At 56.9% G+C, this 19,235-nt stretch overlaps 7 protein-coding genes across 7 annotated transcripts; 4 read left to right on the top strand and 3 right to left on the bottom strand.

The window, feature by feature from the left end:
• The first annotated feature begins 63 nt into the window (after positions 1-63).
• Positions 64-2,301, top strand: F5144DRAFT_508738 (kinase-like domain-containing protein). Its single transcript, XM_066786507.1, has 3 exons — positions 64-537; positions 613-771; positions 875-2,301. The coding sequence occupies exons 1-3, from the start codon at positions 166-168 to the stop codon at positions 1,946-1,948; spliced, it is 1,605 nt and encodes a 534-aa protein (XP_066644655.1). The 5' UTR covers positions 64-165; the 3' UTR covers positions 1,949-2,301.
• Positions 2,302-2,740: 439 nt separating this feature from the next.
• On the top strand, positions 2,741-4,673 carry F5144DRAFT_176901 (histone-lysine N-methyltransferase, H3 lysine-79 specific). Its single transcript, XM_066782680.1, has 2 exons — positions 2,741-3,521; positions 3,589-4,673. The coding sequence occupies exons 1-2, from the start codon at positions 2,884-2,886 to the stop codon at positions 4,499-4,501; spliced, it is 1,551 nt and encodes a 516-aa protein (XP_066644656.1). The 5' UTR covers positions 2,741-2,883; the 3' UTR covers positions 4,502-4,673.
• Positions 4,674-4,805: 132 nt separating this feature from the next.
• Positions 4,806-5,581, bottom strand: F5144DRAFT_486605 (autophagy-related protein 16; the record flags this gene model as incomplete). The annotated part of the gene is made up of 2 exons (XM_066785557.1): positions 4,806-5,353; positions 5,494-5,581. The coding sequence occupies 2 exons, from the start codon at positions 5,579-5,581 to the stop codon at positions 4,806-4,808; spliced, it is 636 nt and encodes a 211-aa protein (XP_066644657.1).
• A 268-nt stretch (positions 5,582-5,849) lies between these two features.
• Positions 5,850-9,293, top strand: F5144DRAFT_177045 (Vps16, N-terminal region-domain-containing protein). Its single transcript, XM_066782682.1, has 5 exons — positions 5,850-6,166; positions 6,237-7,004; positions 7,060-8,317; positions 8,382-8,463; positions 8,568-9,293. Exons 1-5 carry the CDS (start codon positions 6,019-6,021, stop codon positions 8,817-8,819), a joined length of 2,508 nt encoding a protein of 835 aa, XP_066644658.1. The 5' UTR covers positions 5,850-6,018; the 3' UTR covers positions 8,820-9,293.
• On the bottom strand, positions 9,278-12,021 carry F5144DRAFT_177091 (uncharacterized protein). The gene is made up of 3 exons (XM_066782683.1): positions 10,719-12,021; positions 10,559-10,661; positions 9,278-10,507 (listed from the first exon to the last, which is right to left on the bottom strand). The coding sequence occupies exons 1-3, from the start codon at positions 11,837-11,839 to the stop codon at positions 9,767-9,769; spliced, it is 1,965 nt and encodes a 654-aa protein (XP_066644659.1). The 5' UTR covers positions 11,840-12,021; the 3' UTR covers positions 9,278-9,766.
• A 987-nt stretch (positions 12,022-13,008) lies between these two features.
• On the top strand, positions 13,009-15,254 carry F5144DRAFT_567278 (peptidase M16 inactive domain-containing protein). Its single transcript, XM_066788585.1, has 2 exons — positions 13,009-13,473; positions 13,536-15,254. Exons 1-2 carry the CDS (start codon positions 13,330-13,332, stop codon positions 15,132-15,134), a joined length of 1,743 nt encoding a protein of 580 aa, XP_066644660.1. The 5' UTR covers positions 13,009-13,329; the 3' UTR covers positions 15,135-15,254.
• A 73-nt stretch (positions 15,255-15,327) lies between these two features.
• On the bottom strand, positions 15,328-19,011 carry F5144DRAFT_628429 (uncharacterized protein). The gene is made up of 6 exons (XM_066792336.1): positions 18,421-19,011; positions 18,323-18,342; positions 16,557-18,272; positions 16,301-16,500; positions 16,167-16,246; positions 15,328-16,098 (listed from the first exon to the last, which is right to left on the bottom strand). The coding sequence occupies exons 1-6, from the start codon at positions 18,771-18,773 to the stop codon at positions 15,624-15,626; spliced, it is 2,844 nt and encodes a 947-aa protein (XP_066644661.1). The 5' UTR covers positions 18,774-19,011; the 3' UTR covers positions 15,328-15,623.
• Positions 19,012-19,235: the final 224 nt, after the last annotated feature.

Raw genomic sequence — 19,235 nt, forward strand, 5'->3', positions numbered from 1 at the left:
TGTGGTCAATCAACTCTATCCCCCGAGAGTGACCAATATATGATAGACAACGACGACCAGGGCTACTTGGAACTTAGGTTCAGCGAAAAGCCCAAAAATCACAGCCTGCGCGGATTTGTATTTGGAACGAACGCCAAAGTTTGCGATATTGTCCTCCCTCAGGCAATGGATATCAGCGGTCGCCACTTCATGATCACGTTTGGAAAGGACTTTGCCGACACCAGCGAGTACCGCTTAGTGCTAAGGGATCTCAAATCCACAAACGGCACTGTCGTAAAGTACGATGGGAAGGGCGGAGAGCGGCGGAGCGACTTTCGCTGGATCCTCTCGGGACACAAAAACGCCAGGTCCTCAATCGTCATCGAGCCTAGCAAAGACATCAGCTTCCAGCTCGCCGTGTTTATCCCACAGATAGGGATGGCCGGCCCCCTCGTCGAGCAAGTCCAACGCTTCCTCGAGCCGCTTCCGATAGACTCTCTGGTCGGCAGTCTCAATGTCGACGCCACGCTGAAAACTAGAGCATTCACTCCGGGCCCGGTCAGTCTCGAACCGGGCGCCACCCGACCAGGCGCCTTTGAGCCAGGCAGAAATGCGGCGCCCATTCTGCTCTAGAAGGGCAGACTCGGCAAGGGAGGTTTCGCCGTTGTAAAGAGCTACTGGAATGTCAGCACGGGGCTCGCATTTGCAAGAAAGGTGCCTGGCAAGGAATTCACCAGGGACGACGAAGAGACGTTCAGGAACGAGATTGAGCTGCTGAGCGGCCTGGATCATGTAAGCATCACTCCTTTGAGCATCCCCCCCTTCCGCTCCAACTGTCCCTTCTGCTTCACCCGCTTCCACATGTCCACCAGAACTGATACTTCTTTTGTGACAGAAACACATCATTAAATGCCTGAGCAACCCAGACGACGAAGAACTTCGAATTGACTTTGAGTTGATTGAGGGCGGGACTCTGGAGTTCAGACGCGGCCAGTGGTCGTTCGACACCAAGGTGGAAGCTTTCAGGCAATGCCTCGAGGCGATTAACTACCTTCATACGCTGCCTCAACCAATTATTCACCGGGATATCAAGTCCGCAAATATCCTCGTGGACAATACCAGGGACGGCATCTGTATCAAACTCGCCGATTTCGGGCTCGCGCGGGAGGGCGATGACCCAATGAGCATCCTCGGGACTGATACACTTTTACCCCCTGAACTCGATTTGACAATGCACCCACGTGGATACTCGATGGGGGTGGACATCTGGTCGATGGGTGTAACCGCGTGCGACCTTTTTGCCAATATACCACGCGCGAAGCTGCTCCACAAGGAATGCTTGAGGTTCATCGAGAGGGTGGAACGTGAAGCAAACGCCCAACCGCCGAAGGAATCGCGGCTGCTTCGATTTATCTTGGAAAACATGCTTGTCATGGACGCCGACTTGCGAAAAACCGCTGGGCAGTGCCTCGAAGCGCTTGCCCAGATCACCTTTGACGGTGATGATAACGGTGGGGGCGTGGAGAGCAGCCAGGAGACCACCGGCAAGGATGGTGATGGCGGTGAAAACGGCGGCACCCGAGGCAGCCGTGGCGGCCACGGAGATGGCGACTGGGATGTTCCAACGGAGCGGCCACGCTCGGCAGTGCAAGCTCGCCCCAGTCGCATCACTAAGCGCAGGGTATCGCGATCGCCCTCATCTTCGAACCGCAGAGGAACCAAGAGGCAATACATCCCGTGCACGCCCGAGGCAACCAACATCCAACCCCATCGCGTGATAACATGCCAGGACTCGGTATCCCACATATCGGAAACCCCCAGGCGGGTCACGGTGATGGGGCCGCATTCGGAGCAGGGCACGGAGACGGAGGGCCATTCCCAAGGGGCCGCAGAGACTGAGGAACATCCCGAGCCAGCCGGCGCCGGAAGCAGTTCCAATGCCGCCGACCCGCCGCAGTCCTCGCCGTAGGCGGAATCGAGGGGAGTGGGCGGGGTATTCGAGCTTCGGGGATAGGCTAAGAGCCAAAAGCTGCCGCGCGGCGCCATGCAAGAATCCCGGAATGCGCCGCCGCAGGAGGACGTTCGGGGAAACGGCGGCTCGGAGGGCTAGATACCTAGAATACGAGGGTGCAGGGTTGGGGACGTTTTGTGGACTGTATGATACAAGACGTTGTGTTGTATTTCCTCTTGGGCGCTCCTGGATGTAGACATCAATCATCATCCTCATTAACATCATATGCTATGTAGTCATTTCCATCATAGCATTTACCTCTGTAACTGAATGGACCTCATAGACTTAAATTTCTGACCTTCATTTCTGGTGCGACGACGAAACACATGAAGTTGGAAATGAAGTGGGCACTTCAAGAATATCTCAGGGCCACTTCACGTGACACGCCTTCGAGAAACTTCTGGGCAGGATGCGCCACCGTGCATGCCACACCCCAAGGTTGCCTTGCAGGGCCCTGCACAGTCAGCAGGAGACCCTGCCATTGCCAAGGCTCCTGATCTCTTCTCAACCTCAACGTCCTGGCAATGGAAGTCAGCCGAGTTGACTGCACACTCCTCCTGTCTCAACCCCGCAGCCTCGCCTTTCGCCGCGTATGCTTTACCCTAGTTTGCTTCTTGAACGGCTCTCGTGGCTCGCTCCGCATCTTTGCCAGCACTATAGAATAGTCTTTTTTGTTCTACTTTTTTTTTTCTGTTTCATTCTTTCGTTCTGCGCCTGTCCACGAGACCGCATGCATTAGACCCTCCCGCCTCGAGACCCGCCCCCCCACGCGACGGGCGCGCGTCACGCATCGCCATCCGATCTGCACAAAGCCTACCTACAACCGGGCCGCCACAGAAGTACCCTTTTTATTTATTATATACGCGCGCGCCGGCGGGGAAGACAACGACAAGATGAGCATATTCAACCAAAAATCCAAATTCAAGGTCAAGACCGAGGTGCGCAAGGTCAAGCAAGCCGTCGAGCCGACGCCCGAGAGCAAGAAGAGATACGCCGGCAACGGCAGCGGCAGCGGCAGCACCAACGGCACGCCGCGCGCGTCGCCCACCCCCTCATCCCTGCAGGTGAAGCGCCCGCGACCACGGCCCGGCGCCGGCGCCGCCTCCCCCGCGACCCGGCCCTCGCTGTCCTCCTCCTCGACCTCAGCCTCGCCGCTGGACCCGAGCCGGAAACGCCGGGCGCCCGGCGGCGGCGGCAGCAGCAGCAGCAGCCGATCCCCGGCGACGGCGACGGCGAGTCCCGCGCCGCGCGCGCTCAGCGACTCGGAGCCCGGGTCGGACGACGACGACGACGACGACTGGCGGGACAGGCTGGACCCGAGCAAGCGGCGGAAGCGGGCGCACACGGAAGACCCGGACCGGCGGCTGAGGCATCCGAGGCTGTGGGCGGGGCAGGGCGACGAGGACAAGCCGGGGATCGTGCACGCGGTGCAGGTGGCGTCGCTGCAGGACAAGTGCCAGCCGGTCATGAAGCTGGCGCGGGACGAGGTGGGCGTGCGGCTGCGGTATCCTGGGGCGAAGTATACTGAGCGGTGAGTTTGCTGGCTGTCGCAGGTTCCATGGTCGCCGAGGTGGGGTGCTGACGTTTTTCTTGTTTAGGTATGAGCTCGTGTGGGGCAAGGATAAGATCGACGGCGCCCTGGATATCATGAAGGTGGTCAAGTTTGTGGCATCGACATACCTCACCGACGCTGAGGCGAAACCGTTTCTGGACCATAACCTTGGTATCAACCGCCGGCTGGAGAAGAGCAAGAACACCAATGATGGGAAAGGATTCAAGGCGGCTTTGGCGGAATACAATAACCAGCTGCTGGCCCTTCAGACGGAAGGCGCAATAGCAAGGAACATCGATGCCATGCGCGGTGTGCCCAGAGAGCTCGTCGAGTTCATCCTAGACCAAGTATACGACCGTACTGTGGCGCCCAAAGTCGATCTCCTCGCCAAGTACGAGAACGGCACCGACAACGTCTATGGCGAGCTGCTCCACCCGTTTATTTCCGACATCTTCGACCGCACAAAGCTGAGTTCGGACATGGTCTTTGTCGACCTCGGCTCCGGAGTCGGCAACGTGACGCTCCAGGCGGCCTTAGAAAGGGGATGCGAGAGCTGGGGCTGCGAGATGATGGAGAACGCGTGCAATCTCGCCGATGCGCAGAAGAAGGAGTTCACGGCGCGCTGTCGGATGTGGGGCATCGCGCCGGGCAAGGTGCACCTGGAACGGGGCGATTTCCGGAAGAGCGAGAGGACCTTGGCGGCGTTGAAACGGGCCGACGTGGTCTTGGTCAACAACCAGGCGTTTACCTCGGAGCTGAACGACCACCTCGTCAACATCTTCCTGGATCTCAAGATCGGGTGCAAGATCGTGTCGCTCAAGACGTTTGTCCACGACAACAAGATCGCCGAGAACGATGTGGCGTCGTCCATTTTGGAAGTTGAGGACTTGAGATACCACGAGGGTTATGTTAGTTGGACGGGAGCCGCAGGGACATTTTGCATTTCGACGAGAAAGTGAATGCTTGTTTGGAGGGACTTGGCGGTATGCTGGCGGTTTTGGGTGAGTCTTTCAGGAGTATGGGACGGTTGGCATCAGTATTTGGACAACATGTCTGCAAAGACAAGCGAGTACCCTATATAGCGGTGTCTGTTGATATATTTGTTGTTGTATCTCTTAGTGTACCACTCGGAGGAAGAGAGGGGCCTGAGCACGGGGCCACGTAGATAAATAAATGTATTATACATACCTTTGTTGCCCCGATACTGCCGTCGAATTCTAATAGTGCGTTTGTTTGTTCCCGATTATCTGTCGGTCCGCCTTGCTACCTCTTCTTGCTAAACAGCGGTTCATTCGCAAGGTTCATGGCCTCGGCCTCCTCCCCCACCCGCTGCATGAACCTCTCGACGAGCTGCTTGTTCTCGGCCTCCTTGTCGGCACGGTTCTTCTCCACCACGTTGAGCTGCATATTGAGCACGACCAGCTCGTCTTGGACATCCGCGACCAGCTTGTTCTTGACCCGGAGCTCCTCATCGCGATCCCGCAACTTGAAGGTGAGGGTGCGCCGTTCCGCCGTGAGGTTGCGCAGCGTCTTCGAGTCGGCGGCCGTCTTGGCACGGAGGCGGGCGAGTTCGGCGTCGGATTCCTGGAGGCGCTGCTGGAACTGGCCTTTCGACCGGAGGGCTTCGGCTAGCTCGAGCCGGAGACGGGCTACGATGGGAGTGTCCCCCTTGGAGGGGTCAGAGGAGTCGGATATTGGTGGTTTTGAGGCTTTGGTTGTTGTGGGGGCCGCGGAGGGCTGGGATTGCGATTGGAGTTGGAGGGCTGCATTTTCGGCTTCGAGGACGGAGACGCGGTCAAGGAGCTGCGAGTCTGGGATTTTGTCAGTCTTGGATGTCGGTGTCTGTCAATATCACTGCCACTCGACAGAGACTGCTCGTGATTAATCAATGCGATGGCAATGGACAGCAACAGGCAAGGAGGGGGAACGGCGGGGCCTTGGACTGACTGACAGCCTGCGATAAGCTCTTGGTTAACTGGGTGTAGTTTCTCGGCTTCCCGAATGCCGGAGACGTATTCTTGCCTCCAATCGGCAGACATGGTGGTGTAACTCCGGTCAGTGACTTGTATTGTAGCGGGCTAAGCAAAGAAGAGCCAAGCAAACAGTTTGGGGAAATAAGAACGGGAACCGGTGTCGAGTAGAGCTTTTTGGGTTGATGATGATGATGCAAGTTGCACGAGCTTATCGTCTCAACCCCGCGGGCCTGTGACAGGGGGGCTGGGCTTGAGGAGCCCGACCGAAATTCCCGTGCTGGAACAGGGCGTCAGTTGCACCGTGCGAGCTCCCCCGCGAATAGCAGTGCTGCCCACAGTGGTTACCTAGGTACCTAGGTATGTACCCATGTAGGCTCCGAGGCTCCATCCAAGCTTCATTCATTCAGCACTCCTGGGTTTGTTCATCAATCAACACAACCTACCCTATCCATTCTCACAACCCTAGTCACTTCACTTCACAGTCAAGCATGGGAACATGACATATGATGGACGTCGCTCATCCCACAGCAGGCTGGGAACAGCTTGGTGAGCGTTTTTACCGCAAGACCCAACTTTACACCCAAGTGTTTGACCAAGACCTGGACTTGGACAATTATCTGGTCGCTGGAGCTCCTTATGGAGGTGCTATTGGTGAGTAAACATCCGTCACATCACCACACCGTCACATCGTCACGCCGCCAGGTCGCTTACATAGCTATAGCCCTTTACCGCGATGAGGAGAAGCTGATCGCCTTTCAACCAACAAGACCCTCCAAGCCCAGCATCGACATCTACAGCTGCGCCGGAAAGCTCATCAGCCGCATCAACTGGGATCAGGGTTCCATCAAGGGGTTGGGTTGGTCTGAGGATGAGAAGCTCCTAGTTGTCACGGCAGACGGTACTGTGAGATGCTACTATGACTTGCAGGGAGAGTTCACCCAGTTCTCCCTGGGCAATGGTGCCGATGAGGCTGGCGTCAAATCGTGCAGGTTTTATGCCCATGGCCTTGTTGCCTTGTTGAACAACAACGGTCTGATCTCTGTTTCGTCGTACCACGAACCGCGTCCAAAGCTCCTGGCTTCGCCCCCAGGGGGGCATGTGCACTCATGGAACATCATCCCGCCCGCCTACACGCTGTCTCGGTCAGTCGAGGTACTTCTTAGCATCAGCCAGACCATCTTCGTGTCAGACGCCACAACGTGCGAGGACCGCTTTTTGGATATCGGCCCTTTCACTCACATCGCCGTGTCGCCCAACGGGCGCTTCTTATCACTCTACACGGCGAAGGGCAGGGCCCACGTCATCACCAGCGACTTCGAAAACCGCTTCAGTGAACACGACTCCCGGTCCAAGATCCCGCCCAAGTACTTCGAATGGTGCGGTAACGATGCCGTCGTGATTGCATGGGAGGATGAGGTGCACCTGGTTGGCCCGAGTGGATCTTTAGCCACCTTCTTTTACGACAGCGGCCGTGTGCATATCGTTCCCGGTGCGTGGCATTCCCGCGGTCAACTTTTCTCTCTTATTCCTAACCAACCTCGCAGATTATGACGGAGTCAGGATTCTCGCCAATGATACCTGTGATTTTCTCCAAAAGGTTCCCGGCGTCACAGAAGAAGTATTCCGTCTAGGTGCGGATTCTGCCGCTTCTATCCTCCTAGACGCCGTGGAGCAGCTCGATATGCAGTCGCCGAAGGCCGACGACAACATCCAACTCATTCGGCCGCGCCTCGTCGAGGCCGTAGACGGCTGCATAAATGCTGCCGGGCAGGAGTTTAGCGTCCACTGGCAAAAGCAGCTCCTCAAGGCCGCTTCTTTCGGCAAGTCGGTGCTCGACATATACAGCAGCGATGACTTTGTCGATATGTGCGAGACGCTGCGGGTACTTAATGCCGTCCGTTTCTTTGAAATAGGCCTGCCGTTATCCTACGAACAGTACCAACGTCTCTCGCCGTCGGGGCTTATTTCCAGGCTTCTAAACCGTCACGAATACCTCCTGGCTCTCCGCATCGCCGGCTACCTGCGGCTACCGACCGATAAGATTTATGTTCACTGGGCCTCTACCAAAGTCCGCGTCGGCTCCGAAGATGACGATGCGATCTGTAGGAAGATCGTCGAAAAACTATCAGGGAAGCCGGGGATATCTTTCGAGGCGATTGCGCGTGCAGCATATGATGAGGGAAGAGGCCGCTTGGCCACCGAGTTGCTAAACCATGAGCCACGCGCCGGGCGGCAGGTGCCGCTCCTACTGAGCATGGAAGAGGATGATTTAGCCCTGGACAAAGCCATCGAGAGCGGGGATACCGACTTGATTTACTTTGTCCTACATCAACTCAGGCGAAAGCTGCCCCTGGCTGGTTTCTTCCGTGCCATCAACAGCCGGCCTACCGCGATGGCCTTGGTAGAAGCATTGGCGCGCCAGGGCGATGGCGACGGTCGCGAAGATACCACGCTGCTCAAGGACATGTACTATCAGGACGATCGTCGTCTGGAAGGGGCAGCCGTGTTCATCCGCGAGGCACTACGTCAGCCCGAGGGCCGAACAGCAAGCGACAAGCTGTCCCTCGCGGCAAAACTGCTCGCGGACAACTCCAAAGAGCACGCGTTTGAGCTGGGTGCGTTGAAAGAAGCGACAACACTGCTCCGGATGCAGGAGGCATTCGACCGTGATTTGACAGACAACTTCACGGGGCTATCGGTGAACCAAACCATGTTCAAGCTTATCCGGCTCGGGTACCACGGCAGGGCCAAGAAGCTCCAGAGCGAGTTCAAGGTGCCCGAGAAGGTGACCTGGTGGATACGGTATGCCCCAACGAACGAACCCGTAAAAGGTCAAGAATATCCTAACTAATAAAACCCCAAACAGGCTCCAAGCCCTCGTCGCCAAGCGCGACTGGAACGAAATCGAAGAGATATCCCGCCAACGCAAGAGCCCCATCGGCTGGGAGGTATGTACTCTCTCTCTCTCCCTTTCCCATTCCCCCTCCCCACCCCCCAAACTCACCCCCCAAACCCACCCACCCACTAACCTCCCCTCCCCCCCCACACACAGCCCTTCTTCAACCAAACCCTGCAAGCCGGCAACCCGCGTCTCGCCGCGACGTTCGTGTCCAAATGCACGGGCCTCGAGCCGGGCCAGGCCGTGGCCATGTACGAGAAGTGCGGCATGCCGGTGAGGGCGGCCGAGGAGGCCGTCAAGAGCAAGGACGGCGAGGCGTGGGCGCGGCTGCTGGAGGCGGCGGGGCGGACGACGGCCGAGGGCCGCGAGATTGAGAGGTTGGGGGCGGCGGTTTTTAGGAAGTAGGGGGGTGTTTTTTTGTAGTTGTTTTTTAGTTACGGGTTTGGGGATGAGTGAGTAGTGAGTGGGGTAGTGTTGGTTGCGTAGGTAATTGATCGGTTGGGGTGGCTTGAGCAAAGGAAGGAGTAGCCGCTGTGGTGATGGTGACTGTATTGTGTATTACCTTCTTGATGCCAGGGTGTTGTTTGTCTGTGGGACCCCGGTTACTTTACTCCTGTTTGGGAGATTAACAACCAAGCCAAACCCATCTTGTCAAACGGAGAAATACCGCGATACAAAAGGGGTGTCTATCGAGACGGGAGTCCTTATCAATAGCAGCCAATGCCCCTCGCATCTAACGGTCCAACCTCCGCTGGCCGCTGGCTGATCGCCACAACCGAGAGGCTCGGGCTGCCGTACTAATTCGTGCCGAAGACGGAACAAACGAGATAACAATGCTGCTTTGATGTCTGTGGTATATACTCATGCTCTGTAACAAGGGTCTGCGTCTCCGGCCCGGGCAACACACGTCAGCCCTTTCTCACAATCACACCGCCCCAGCACTGTTGAAGTAGGTAGATATATAGGGGGATGGAACGAGAAAGAAAAACTTCAAATGAGAACCTAACATGAGTTGAAACCGATCAAACCTCAGGAAAGTCCAAACGATATAATGCCATCCCATCCCGTTTCTCCCAGGCGGTGCGAATAAATCAGCCTTGCCCAACCAACCAACCCCAACCGTCAACTCCCAAATGTGCTGTGCAATGCGCCCGCCCGCTGTACTGTGCTCTCCTCTGGACCAAAAACGCCATAGCAGAGAGAGTAATGTGGGGGCAGGGATTAAAGGAGAGAATGAGCAGCACAGCGAGAATATAATGACCGCTGAGATACCCTCCGATAAAATAAAAAAACAACGACCCAAGATCCGATCCGTACCATGTCTTGACTTCTCAACCACAAATGCCCTCTAGCTATGGGTCGTCATTTCCCCTCACCAGGCGTGCCCCGGCAGCCTGCACGGCAGCCTCGATACTTGAAGCAGGAACATCACCGCCTTGACTCAGTGCAGCTCCCGCAGGGCGGGCGCTCTCCGAGCTCAGTCTCACGCCACTGCCGTCAAACACCCAGGGTCCGGCGTCGTTTCGCGGCGTGATTGGACCTTCGTGGCCATTAGCTACGGGCGCACCCGTGGGCGATGGTGTCCTCGTCTCGCGGCGGCCGTCGGGTAGGGTGCGTAGGGCGGGGGAGGGGATGGGCATCGGGGTTGACAGAGTGTGTGACAGAATGTTAGGGTCTGCGAGGGTAACAGCGCCGTCAAGCTGTGGTGGAGATTCTTGCCGGGGGGGCGAGGAGCTCATGAGCAGGTCCATGTTGGAGTCTTCGGCCGGTTGTGATTGCTGCTGCTGTTGAGCGGCGAAGAGACGGGTGCTGCGTGCTGATTCTCGAGATCTACGGGGCGCGGAAGGAGAGTTGCTGTTCTGACTGTTGGGGTCGACCAAAGGAGGTTGCAATAGCGCTCCCTGCGGCGGTACGGCGCCTTCGTCAGAGAGCTGCTCCCACTCTTCTGGGTCCTCCACTTCAGCCTCGAGATCGGCGGCGGCGCGGCAGTTAGGGCAGATAAAGATGGGGAAGGATGGCGAGGAGAGAAGCGAGCGGATGCATTTATAGTGCCAAGTGTGAGAGCAAGGTGCGACGAAGAGACACTGACACGGCTACGGACTGTTAGCAACTGGTTGTCCGGCTATAGCACAGGGGAGGCTTACCGCTATGCTGTTGAGACATATGGAGCAGTCCTGCGAGTATGCTCCTCCTGAGGCGCTGGCGGTCCCAGATGTCATATTCCTCAATTTCTTGTGTGTGGCCATGCTAAAAGGGGATGTGAGTCTCGGCGCCACTTAGGCTTGACATGGTTTTATGGCTTACTTGAAAGTATTTAGCTTGTTCTGCCAACCGCGGTTTAGCTCTAGTCTCATCTTGACGCATCGGAAGATCATCTCTTCGCCCCCTTTGAAGTCGATTCCCAGCTGGACAATATCACCGTCGTTCACGGGGTACGGTTTGGATTCGGTGCCAGGAGGGCTGAGTCGGATGTGGTTGAGAAAAGTGCCTGAGCTACTCTTGACATCTTTGATATACCATTTGCCCTCTTCGTACCAAAACTCGCAGTGGCGTCGACTGACCACCTTGCTCTTGAAGCCTACGGGGGCTGCCGAGGGAGCATTTACCGGGATATTGGGCTGGCTATCCCTCTCTGAATACCTGCCGACGCGGATGACTTCTCTGCCACTTGGGAGGGTGCGCGAAATGGGACCAAACTTGAGCGATGGCCGCGTAGCGCGGGGGTCGACGAAAGTGCTAAACCGAATGGAGGGCAGAGTATCGAGGCCGCCGCCCCCGTCGTGTCGGGTGAGGGCATCGCCGGTGGTTGCAGAGCGCGCTCGTGTCATCTCGCCGGTCGTCTGGCGGTTCCCTTCCGCAATTCTAGGGCCGTTTTTGGAAGAGGGGAAAAGGATGGGAGGGGCGTCGGCTGCCCGTATTTCAGACGAAATTCCTGTCACTGGTCCGGACTGGCCCCTCTCATTCGACGACTCAGGGGATCGCCGAAGCGGCTGTCCGAGAGTGGGCACGAGGTGCGAGAAGCGGTTGGTGCGAGTCGACGATGAGGTGGGGTTATTGTTATTATTGTTATCGTTATTGCTGCTGCTGCTGTCGTTGTTGTCTAGCGCGGGAGTGGCGGTGCTGGTGGTGGTGGTGGAGTGATCGTTGCGTACGGAACTAAACCAAGGATTTGTTGAGATGGTCGGTGGTGACGGTGCTGATGTTGCGGGTTGTGGGTTCGAACCGGCAGGCGCGTGGGTATTGCTGTGGGCGCTGTGTTCGCGGGACAAGATGTGGGTTTGGGTGTAATTGCGGAGATATGTCAAGCCTCGCAAGCGGCTGCTTCTGGTGGGCGGTGTCGAGGACGCGGGGGCCGCGGTCACGGGGGAGACGACAAGGTTTCCAGGCCCCGTGGATGTGGGCGAGACCGTGGGTTGGGTAAACATTGACGAGGACCGCTTGGGAGAGGGGGGGGTCGGGCGGAGAGTCAGTCCCAGGGGTAGGAGGTGTCACCCGTCGGCTGTTGACGATGAAAACCTGGAAGGTCTGCGGCTGTTGGGGGTAACAAATCGCTGATTCGCCGCGGCGCAGTAAATGGTCAGACAGGAACAGAAACTGCCCGGCAGCGCGGAAGCACAAGACAGATAAAGCAACGCCAAGAGGAACCTCAAAAGATTTAAATGGATTGCACAGCCGCGGTCCTTGAATTTAGTTATTGGAGGAAACCTGGAAGAGAAGAAAAGAAAAAAGTAAAATAAAAGCGATGGCACGTGTTGAACCTAAGGTAGGTACCCAGCCCCTAAGCTGCACCTACTTGCAGTGCAGTGTGTACAGCGATGCTGCAGTGGCTGGTCTGAGACTGGAGTGGGTCGAAATGAACTGCGGGCCTTGTTGGCCCCTTGGGTGGTCTTGAGCAAACTGGCCTAGTTTAGGGGGTTTGTGATGTTTGTTGGTGGTGATGACCTGCGGCGGGGATTTGGTTGTGGACCGACCTGCACGGGGGCGTAGGATCAGCACGACATCCATGGGTTCGAGGACGGAAAGGGAAGTTTTTTGTGGTGTCATGTCATGGCTTAGCATGTCCAGTCCATATCGAGTCCGGTGGCACTTGCCATTGCTGTAGCGCCTGACTCGAGCTTTGCCATGGTCGCACTCGTCACTTGACTGGACTGAACTGAACGGAAACAACCCCGGGGCTTGGAACGCAGATGCGAGGGAGGGCGCCAGAATTGCTGGCCTAAACCCCCGCATCCGTCATTGCCCAGCCCGGCCTCTGCCGTGGGAACGGAACCCTGCTCGTAAAGTGAGCCACTCAAATAAATCCTCGATGGAGAGAGCAAGTACCCGCTCAGTTCGCATCTACATAAACTCTACACAATACGAAGTAGGGATGTGCTTTATCCCGGTATAGGAATTTCTGCTGCGCGCATGTCTCATATCATTTAACAATGATGGGCATGTAGTTAATCGGACTTTTCTGTCGTTCAACATCTCGTCCACGGCAGCGACGGGTCGTACCGCAAGCAGGGGTTGTAGGTAAGGCAGGGACTTTGTCGGTACAGTACCTTGCCACTTCTCTTGTGGCTGACTTGTACATGCTGCCACTTGTATTTGCAGATGTCTGGCCTTAGGATCCAAGCTAAGCGCGGCTCACCATCACCGGCACAAGCTAGATATTCTATCTTCCATTACACGCTCCTTTTCTCTCTTTTTCGTTTTATTTTCTGGGTTTTTGCTGAAGCGAACACCAGGGTTCAAGTGCAAGCTTACATAAGTCAATCACTTGCTGCGCCAAGACCCCAGTCCCAGCAAGCAGCCTTATCGATAAAACTGGGGAGCGCGACGCAGCCATCGATTTGTCTGCTTCAAGTGCCGCTTCTAGAAATTCTGCGACAGCATCCAGCACACCGACGGACCGCCGGAACCAGCCACAACCATGCTCCGATCCTGCCGACCAACACGGTCACTCCTCCGAACCCGTCAGCCATGGAATACTCTCAAAGGTAGCCACCTGTCCGTTCCGGCGAGGACGCTGGCCACTGCCATTAAGCCTGGCATTAGGGTGCGGCCCTCCAGCAAAGTAGGGCCAACTTAGATTAACACCTCTCTTGGGGGTCTTCCATGGGCTAACGGTTGTTCTAGGAGCCGACAGAGCGCGACTTAATTACCACCCTACCCAATGGCATTCGCGTAGCCTCGGAGGATCTTCCCGATGCCTTCTCAGGTGTGGGGGTCTACATCGATGCTGGGTCGAGGTTCGAAAACGACTCGCTGCGCGGGGCGAGCCACATTATGGACCGGTTAGCCTTCAAGTCGACGGGGTCACGGTCTGGCGACGAAATGCTGGAGGCGGTTGAGAAACTGGGCGGCAATATCCAATGCGCATCCTCTAGGGAGTCCATGATGTATCAAGCGGCGACCTTCAACGCGGCCATTCCCACCACGGTTGGTCTGTTGGCCGAGACGATTCGCGACCCGAAGCTCAGCGATGAGGAAATCGAACAGCAACTCGAAACGGCCGACTACGAAGTGAAGGAGATATGGTCGAAGCCTGAGCTGATCCTGCCCGAGCTGGTCCACACTGCTGCGTTTAAAGACAACACTCTCGGAAACCCGCTGCTGTGCCCGCAGGAGAGGTTAGGCGCTATCAACAAGGAGGTCATCCAGACGTACAGGGATGCCTTCTATAAGCCCGAACGGATAGTGGTGGCATTCGCCGGCGTCCCACACGCAGAAGCCGTCAAGTTGGCTGAGCAACACTTTGGGGATATGAAGGCAGCGCCGCCAGCGCTCTCCAGAACGGGGTCAGAAACATCACTCGACTCGGTGGGGTCAGAATCCAGCGACGCATCAAGCCTCTCATCTTCCTCATCATCCACAACTTCTAGCCCGGAATCGTCCGGGCTGCTTTCCAAAATCCCATTCCTCAAGAATTTCTCCTCTAGCAACACATCCGCTCCCGGTCCCATCATTCCCATCTCCCCTGAGGATTTGGCCCGCCCAGCTCACTACACAGGTGGTTTCCTTTCCCTCCCTCCCCAGCCGCTCCCGCTAAACCCCCACCTCCCCACATTCACACATATCCAGCTCGCCTTCGAGGGCCTGCCCATCTCCTCCGAAGATATCTACGCTCTCGCGACGCTGCAAACCCTCCTTGGCGGCGGCGGCTCCTTCTCCGCCGGCGGGCCCGGCAAGGGCATGTACTCGCGCCTGTACACCAACGTACTAAACCAGCACGGCTGGGTCGAGTCCTGCGTCGCCTTTAACCACTCGTACACTGACTCGGGCCTCTTCGGCATCGCCGCCTCCTGCTACCCAGGCCGCACCACCGCCATGCTGCACACCATCTGCCGCGAGCTGCAGGCCCTGGGCACCGAGGGCGGGAGCCTGGCCCTCAACCCCATCGAGGTCGCCCGCGCCAAGAACCAGCTGCGCAGCAGTCTGCTTATGAACCTCGAGAGCCGCATGGTCGAGCTCGAGGACCTCGGGAGGCAGGTGCAGGTGCACGGGCGGAAGATCCCCGTCAAGGAGATGACGCGCAAGATCAACGACCTGACCGTCCAAGACCTGAGACGGGTGGCGAGGATGGTGGTGGGCGGAATGGTGGATAACAAGGGCAAGGGCAGTGGCGCCCCCACGGTCGTGCTGCAGGAGGCGACGGCACAGGGCGTCACGACGGCCACCCTGCCCTGGGAGCAAATTCAGGATATCGTCCACCAGTGGGGGCTGGGGAAGGCATGAGCGGAAACGACGTGATGTATGGCGGCAATGTAAGATCAAAATTAGAGTAAGAGTGACGGGTTGTATATCACGAGCCTACTGGGATGTATAGACCAACATTTGACTCTTTGGTGTGCCCCTGAGTGATATGTGACACCCTTGGTTACAGGAATGAGCCGGGTTTCTCAACGTCAACAAACACAGCAGCCAGCTATGCGTCTGAACTAATTCTATTGACTAGTAGTGTATGTCTAGACCAGTAATAGGTGGCTGACGAAGCCCTGTATCACGACTATATCTGCGCCGAATCTTGCAAGTCTCGAACTGCACGTACCCGCTAACCTTCCCTTGATAAAGAACAAACAAACACCCTTGCATAACGCGCATTAAACACCAGTCCGTCAGTCCCCATGCGATGTATTCCAACCAACCGAACCAAAACCAAACCCAATGCCTGTTCGCTCGCTCCTCCTCCTTAACCAACCCCGCTGCTGCAGTCCCCCAAACCACTCACAGCTTGGACCTCACAGCCTCCAACCGATACTTAACATCCTTGAGCGCCTTGGTAACCGGTTTCCAATCATCAAACTGCCGCACCAGCTCCGCCGTCTCCGCCGACAGTTCCGTCTTGACAAAGTCCTCCTCCAGCACGCCACGCATAATCCACGGCAAGTGATACGGGTTCGGGTTCGACAAGCCCGCGCTGCCTCCCCCACCCCCACCATCACCACCACTCCCACCACCGCCATCACCGCTACCACCCCCACGGCGATGGTGCACCACCTCGCACGGGCCCACGATGTCGGTCGTCTCGAGCGCGTGCGTCACGGCTAGGTCGTAGACCCGCTCGTCGTCGTACAGCCGCGAGTGGCCCTCGCCCGAGTACAGGCTGCCAGCGAGCGGGGTGGAGAGTTCGCGGATTAGGCCGTGGTCGGATACGCCGAGGTTGCGGAGCTTGAGGGCGAAGCCGACGAGGTGGGCGATGCTGAGGGGGGAAAGGTGTTAGTGTCTTTTGTTTCTTTTTGAAAGGAGGGGGGGGGGTGGGTGACTGACAAATCGGGGGCGTGGATCCGTCCGTCGATGAAGACGGCGCGGTAGATGTAGGGGTGGTGGACTGGGGCGTAGATGGCCGACTGGATTTCAAGGTTAGTGTGGCGAGAGTGGTGGGTGGATCCAGGCAAACATACCTCTAATGGCACAAGCTGGTCGTCGATGCTGCCAATGTATGTGAGGCGCGCACCGTAATTTAGCACTGCTGTGGTGGACGTCTCGAGCCGCTTAGAAACTTCACTTTGGGGGTCGGCGAACTCCCAAAGCTCAGCGGCCGTCCCCATGAGAATGCCCATGCTGGACCGGTAGTCAGGGAAAGGACCTAGGGAGACACCAGCTATACCAGGTATTAGCATGGCCCTGGCAGAAAGGTGCCTATGGTGTCTAACTTACCCATCGCACACACTCCCACCTTGGCTGACGCCACGACCCCCAACTCGATAAGCTTCGCGAGCAGCATTATGCTGACAGGCACACCCTGGGAATGACACCCAATCAAAATTAGGTCGGCCTTGCGGATGAGATCGATCCAGTTCAGCAGCAGCTTCCAGAGGTTCTCGACCCGCTCACCGATCTTGCCTTCGCCTTCGAGGGCAACCTTTTCGATTTCGCAATCCTCACAACCATGGCTGTCTGCCCATCTTCTAATGGCCTCAGCGCAGTGGTTCGCGAACTTGATGGATGTCCCGGTTGGTTGGCCAATCATGGGGCGTAAGTAATTCGCTGGGAAAAGGCCATGGACTCCAATGGCAATGGCTTTCTTGATCTTTGGGGGTTCTTTCGCCAAGTACACATGTTTCCCCGACGGCTGCTGCGTCCTCAGAAGTAACTGAGCAATCTGTTTGATTATGGAAGAGTTTTCCTTGAGTTTGTAGGTGCCATCAAAAGATGGAAGCAGAAGGTTTGGTGGCGAGACCTTTGTTGCGGCTGCTGTTTTTGGAGTCGACGGTTTACTCGCCTTGTCAACCTTTGGTGTGCCTGGACGAGCCGGGGCCGCATCGTCGACCTCCATTGACTTCGGGCGTCCTCGTTTGTTACTCTTGGACGAGGATTCTCGGGAAGATGTCACAGCGGCTTTAGCCGGCTCCTCTTTCCGACCAGACTTGAGCGGAGGCTCTTTCGTTGGTGTGCTTTTGAATTCCATCGCTTTCGCTTGTTGAGGATGAGTTTCAGATACCTCCCCCATGACTGCGAGCTGGCCCTGCTCACTCTCCGCCTTCACGGGCTTCTTGGTGGCTACCGACCCTGTATCGCGGGACCAAAATGCCCATGTCGACCCTGCTTTAGGTGTGGACGCAGGGGCGGGCGTGGGTGTCGGCGCTTCCGGAACTACTTCCGCAGCTGGTGCATCTTTCATCACCACATCTTCGGGTTCATTCACCGTTGGAAGTGACGCCTCCGGCTCGGCAGGCGGTGGCCCGGTTTCGGGTTGTAACTGTGCGGGAGCAGTCCTACTAGACCAGGACCAGAGCCACGAACCGCCGTAACCTGCTGCAGTTTTGTCCTCGGCTTTATCAGGCGTGCTGGAGACCGCCGGGCCTTCCTGCGCCGGCTGTACTTCTTTGTCTGCCTCAGGAGCCTTAACCTTGGGAGCCTTAGTCTCAGGAACCTTTGCCTCAGCAGCCTTAGCTTCAGGCGCCCCTGTCTCCACAGAAACTGGCACACTCGCCTCTTGTGGATCAGGGCCTGCAGTAGATGCGAGTGCTGGTGATATGGGCGCCGCGGTTGCTGTCCTCCCCAGCCATCCGAACCACCCTGAGGCGGGCCGTGGAGGTACCGGATCCGTGGCGGTTTCTACACCTTGCGCGTCCGCGGGTTCTTCGGCGGGTGGTTCCGTTCCCCTCCCATCTTCCTGGCCGGCATCTGTCATTTCAGTATCGGGAGCCTCAGGCTTCGGCTTGTCCTCGGGATTCGCAACACTTTCGGTTGCCGGAGGTGATGGGTCTGGCGGTTGCTGCCCTGCACTAGCAGAATCCTCCTGTATTCTCGGACCGGTAGACCCTGAAGTATCATTGATGCTCATGGCATCTGCAGGCTTCTTCTGTTCAAATCGACTGAAGTCCGCTGTCCCCGCCGGCTTCGACGTGCCTCCAAGGATCGTTTCTCGTGCTACCTGAGTCGACGCGGCGGATTTCGGTACTCGAGGCCAAGATCCGTACCAGCTTCGTGATTTTTGGGCCTGGTAACATTATTAGTTAACACAACATCATTAAGAAAGATAGATAACCAAGCTGGGCGCTTTGACGAGTATACGTGCCTGCTTTGAGCCCTGCCCGGGAGTTGGCGTAGTCCCACTGTTTCCATTCGGCTTCGACGATCGGAGTGTTGACTGGTTTGTGGCTGAAGTGCTTGGGGTGGCGTGATCGGCGGCAGAGGTGCTTGACTTGGATGACTTGGACGATGGTGACTGCGACGACATCGTGGGAGTTGGAGTCGAGGTGTTCGAATCAGCGGCAGGGTTGGGTTTAACCCGCTTACGGGAACCCATGGCGCACGTCGAGTGCGGAGAAATACGGGGATTCCTTCAGGCTTATCAGGTTCGTGAAGGCGCAGGCTGTGGGCGGGATGGGTGCGTCTTCGAATGCTATTGTTCGTTGCCTTGCCATCCATGTGTTGTCCGCCTGAACGTGGCGGCGGTCGGGACGCGGCGACCCTAGTTGGCTCGAGCTCGTTGGCTTCCCGAGGCTGTACGTCATCCGGTCACCGGGTTGTATCAGGAACCACTTCAATCGGAGATAAACATTGCAGTATGGACGAAACCCCTAGTCCAAGAGCAAGTATCAAGTAATCAATTGATTCACCCTATCTCGAAATACTAATAGCGCCATTTTGAGGGAAATATGTGTCGCCAGGAGTCAAGTGCCCGTCTCTTTAGGTAACTCGGGTACCTCCAATTCAAGACCCCTGGATGTTCTTCCCAGGTGATCAGCACCGCGACCAGCGCGCGGCCAGACCCTGACGGCGGGCCTGCGCTTGACCGTCTGGGCACATGAACCCCAGCACCTTGAGGCCAAAGAAAGATGAACCCCAAGGAAAACAAGGTTAAGTATAAGAAACCGATTGAGGCAACTA

This window comes from Chaetomium tenue (genome assembly GCF_020726465.1).
Source record: "Chaetomium tenue strain MPI-SDFR-AT-0079 chromosome Unknown F5144scaffold_3, whole genome shotgun sequence".
NCBI lineage: Eukaryota > Fungi > Ascomycota > Sordariomycetes > Sordariales > Chaetomiaceae > Chaetomium > Chaetomium tenue.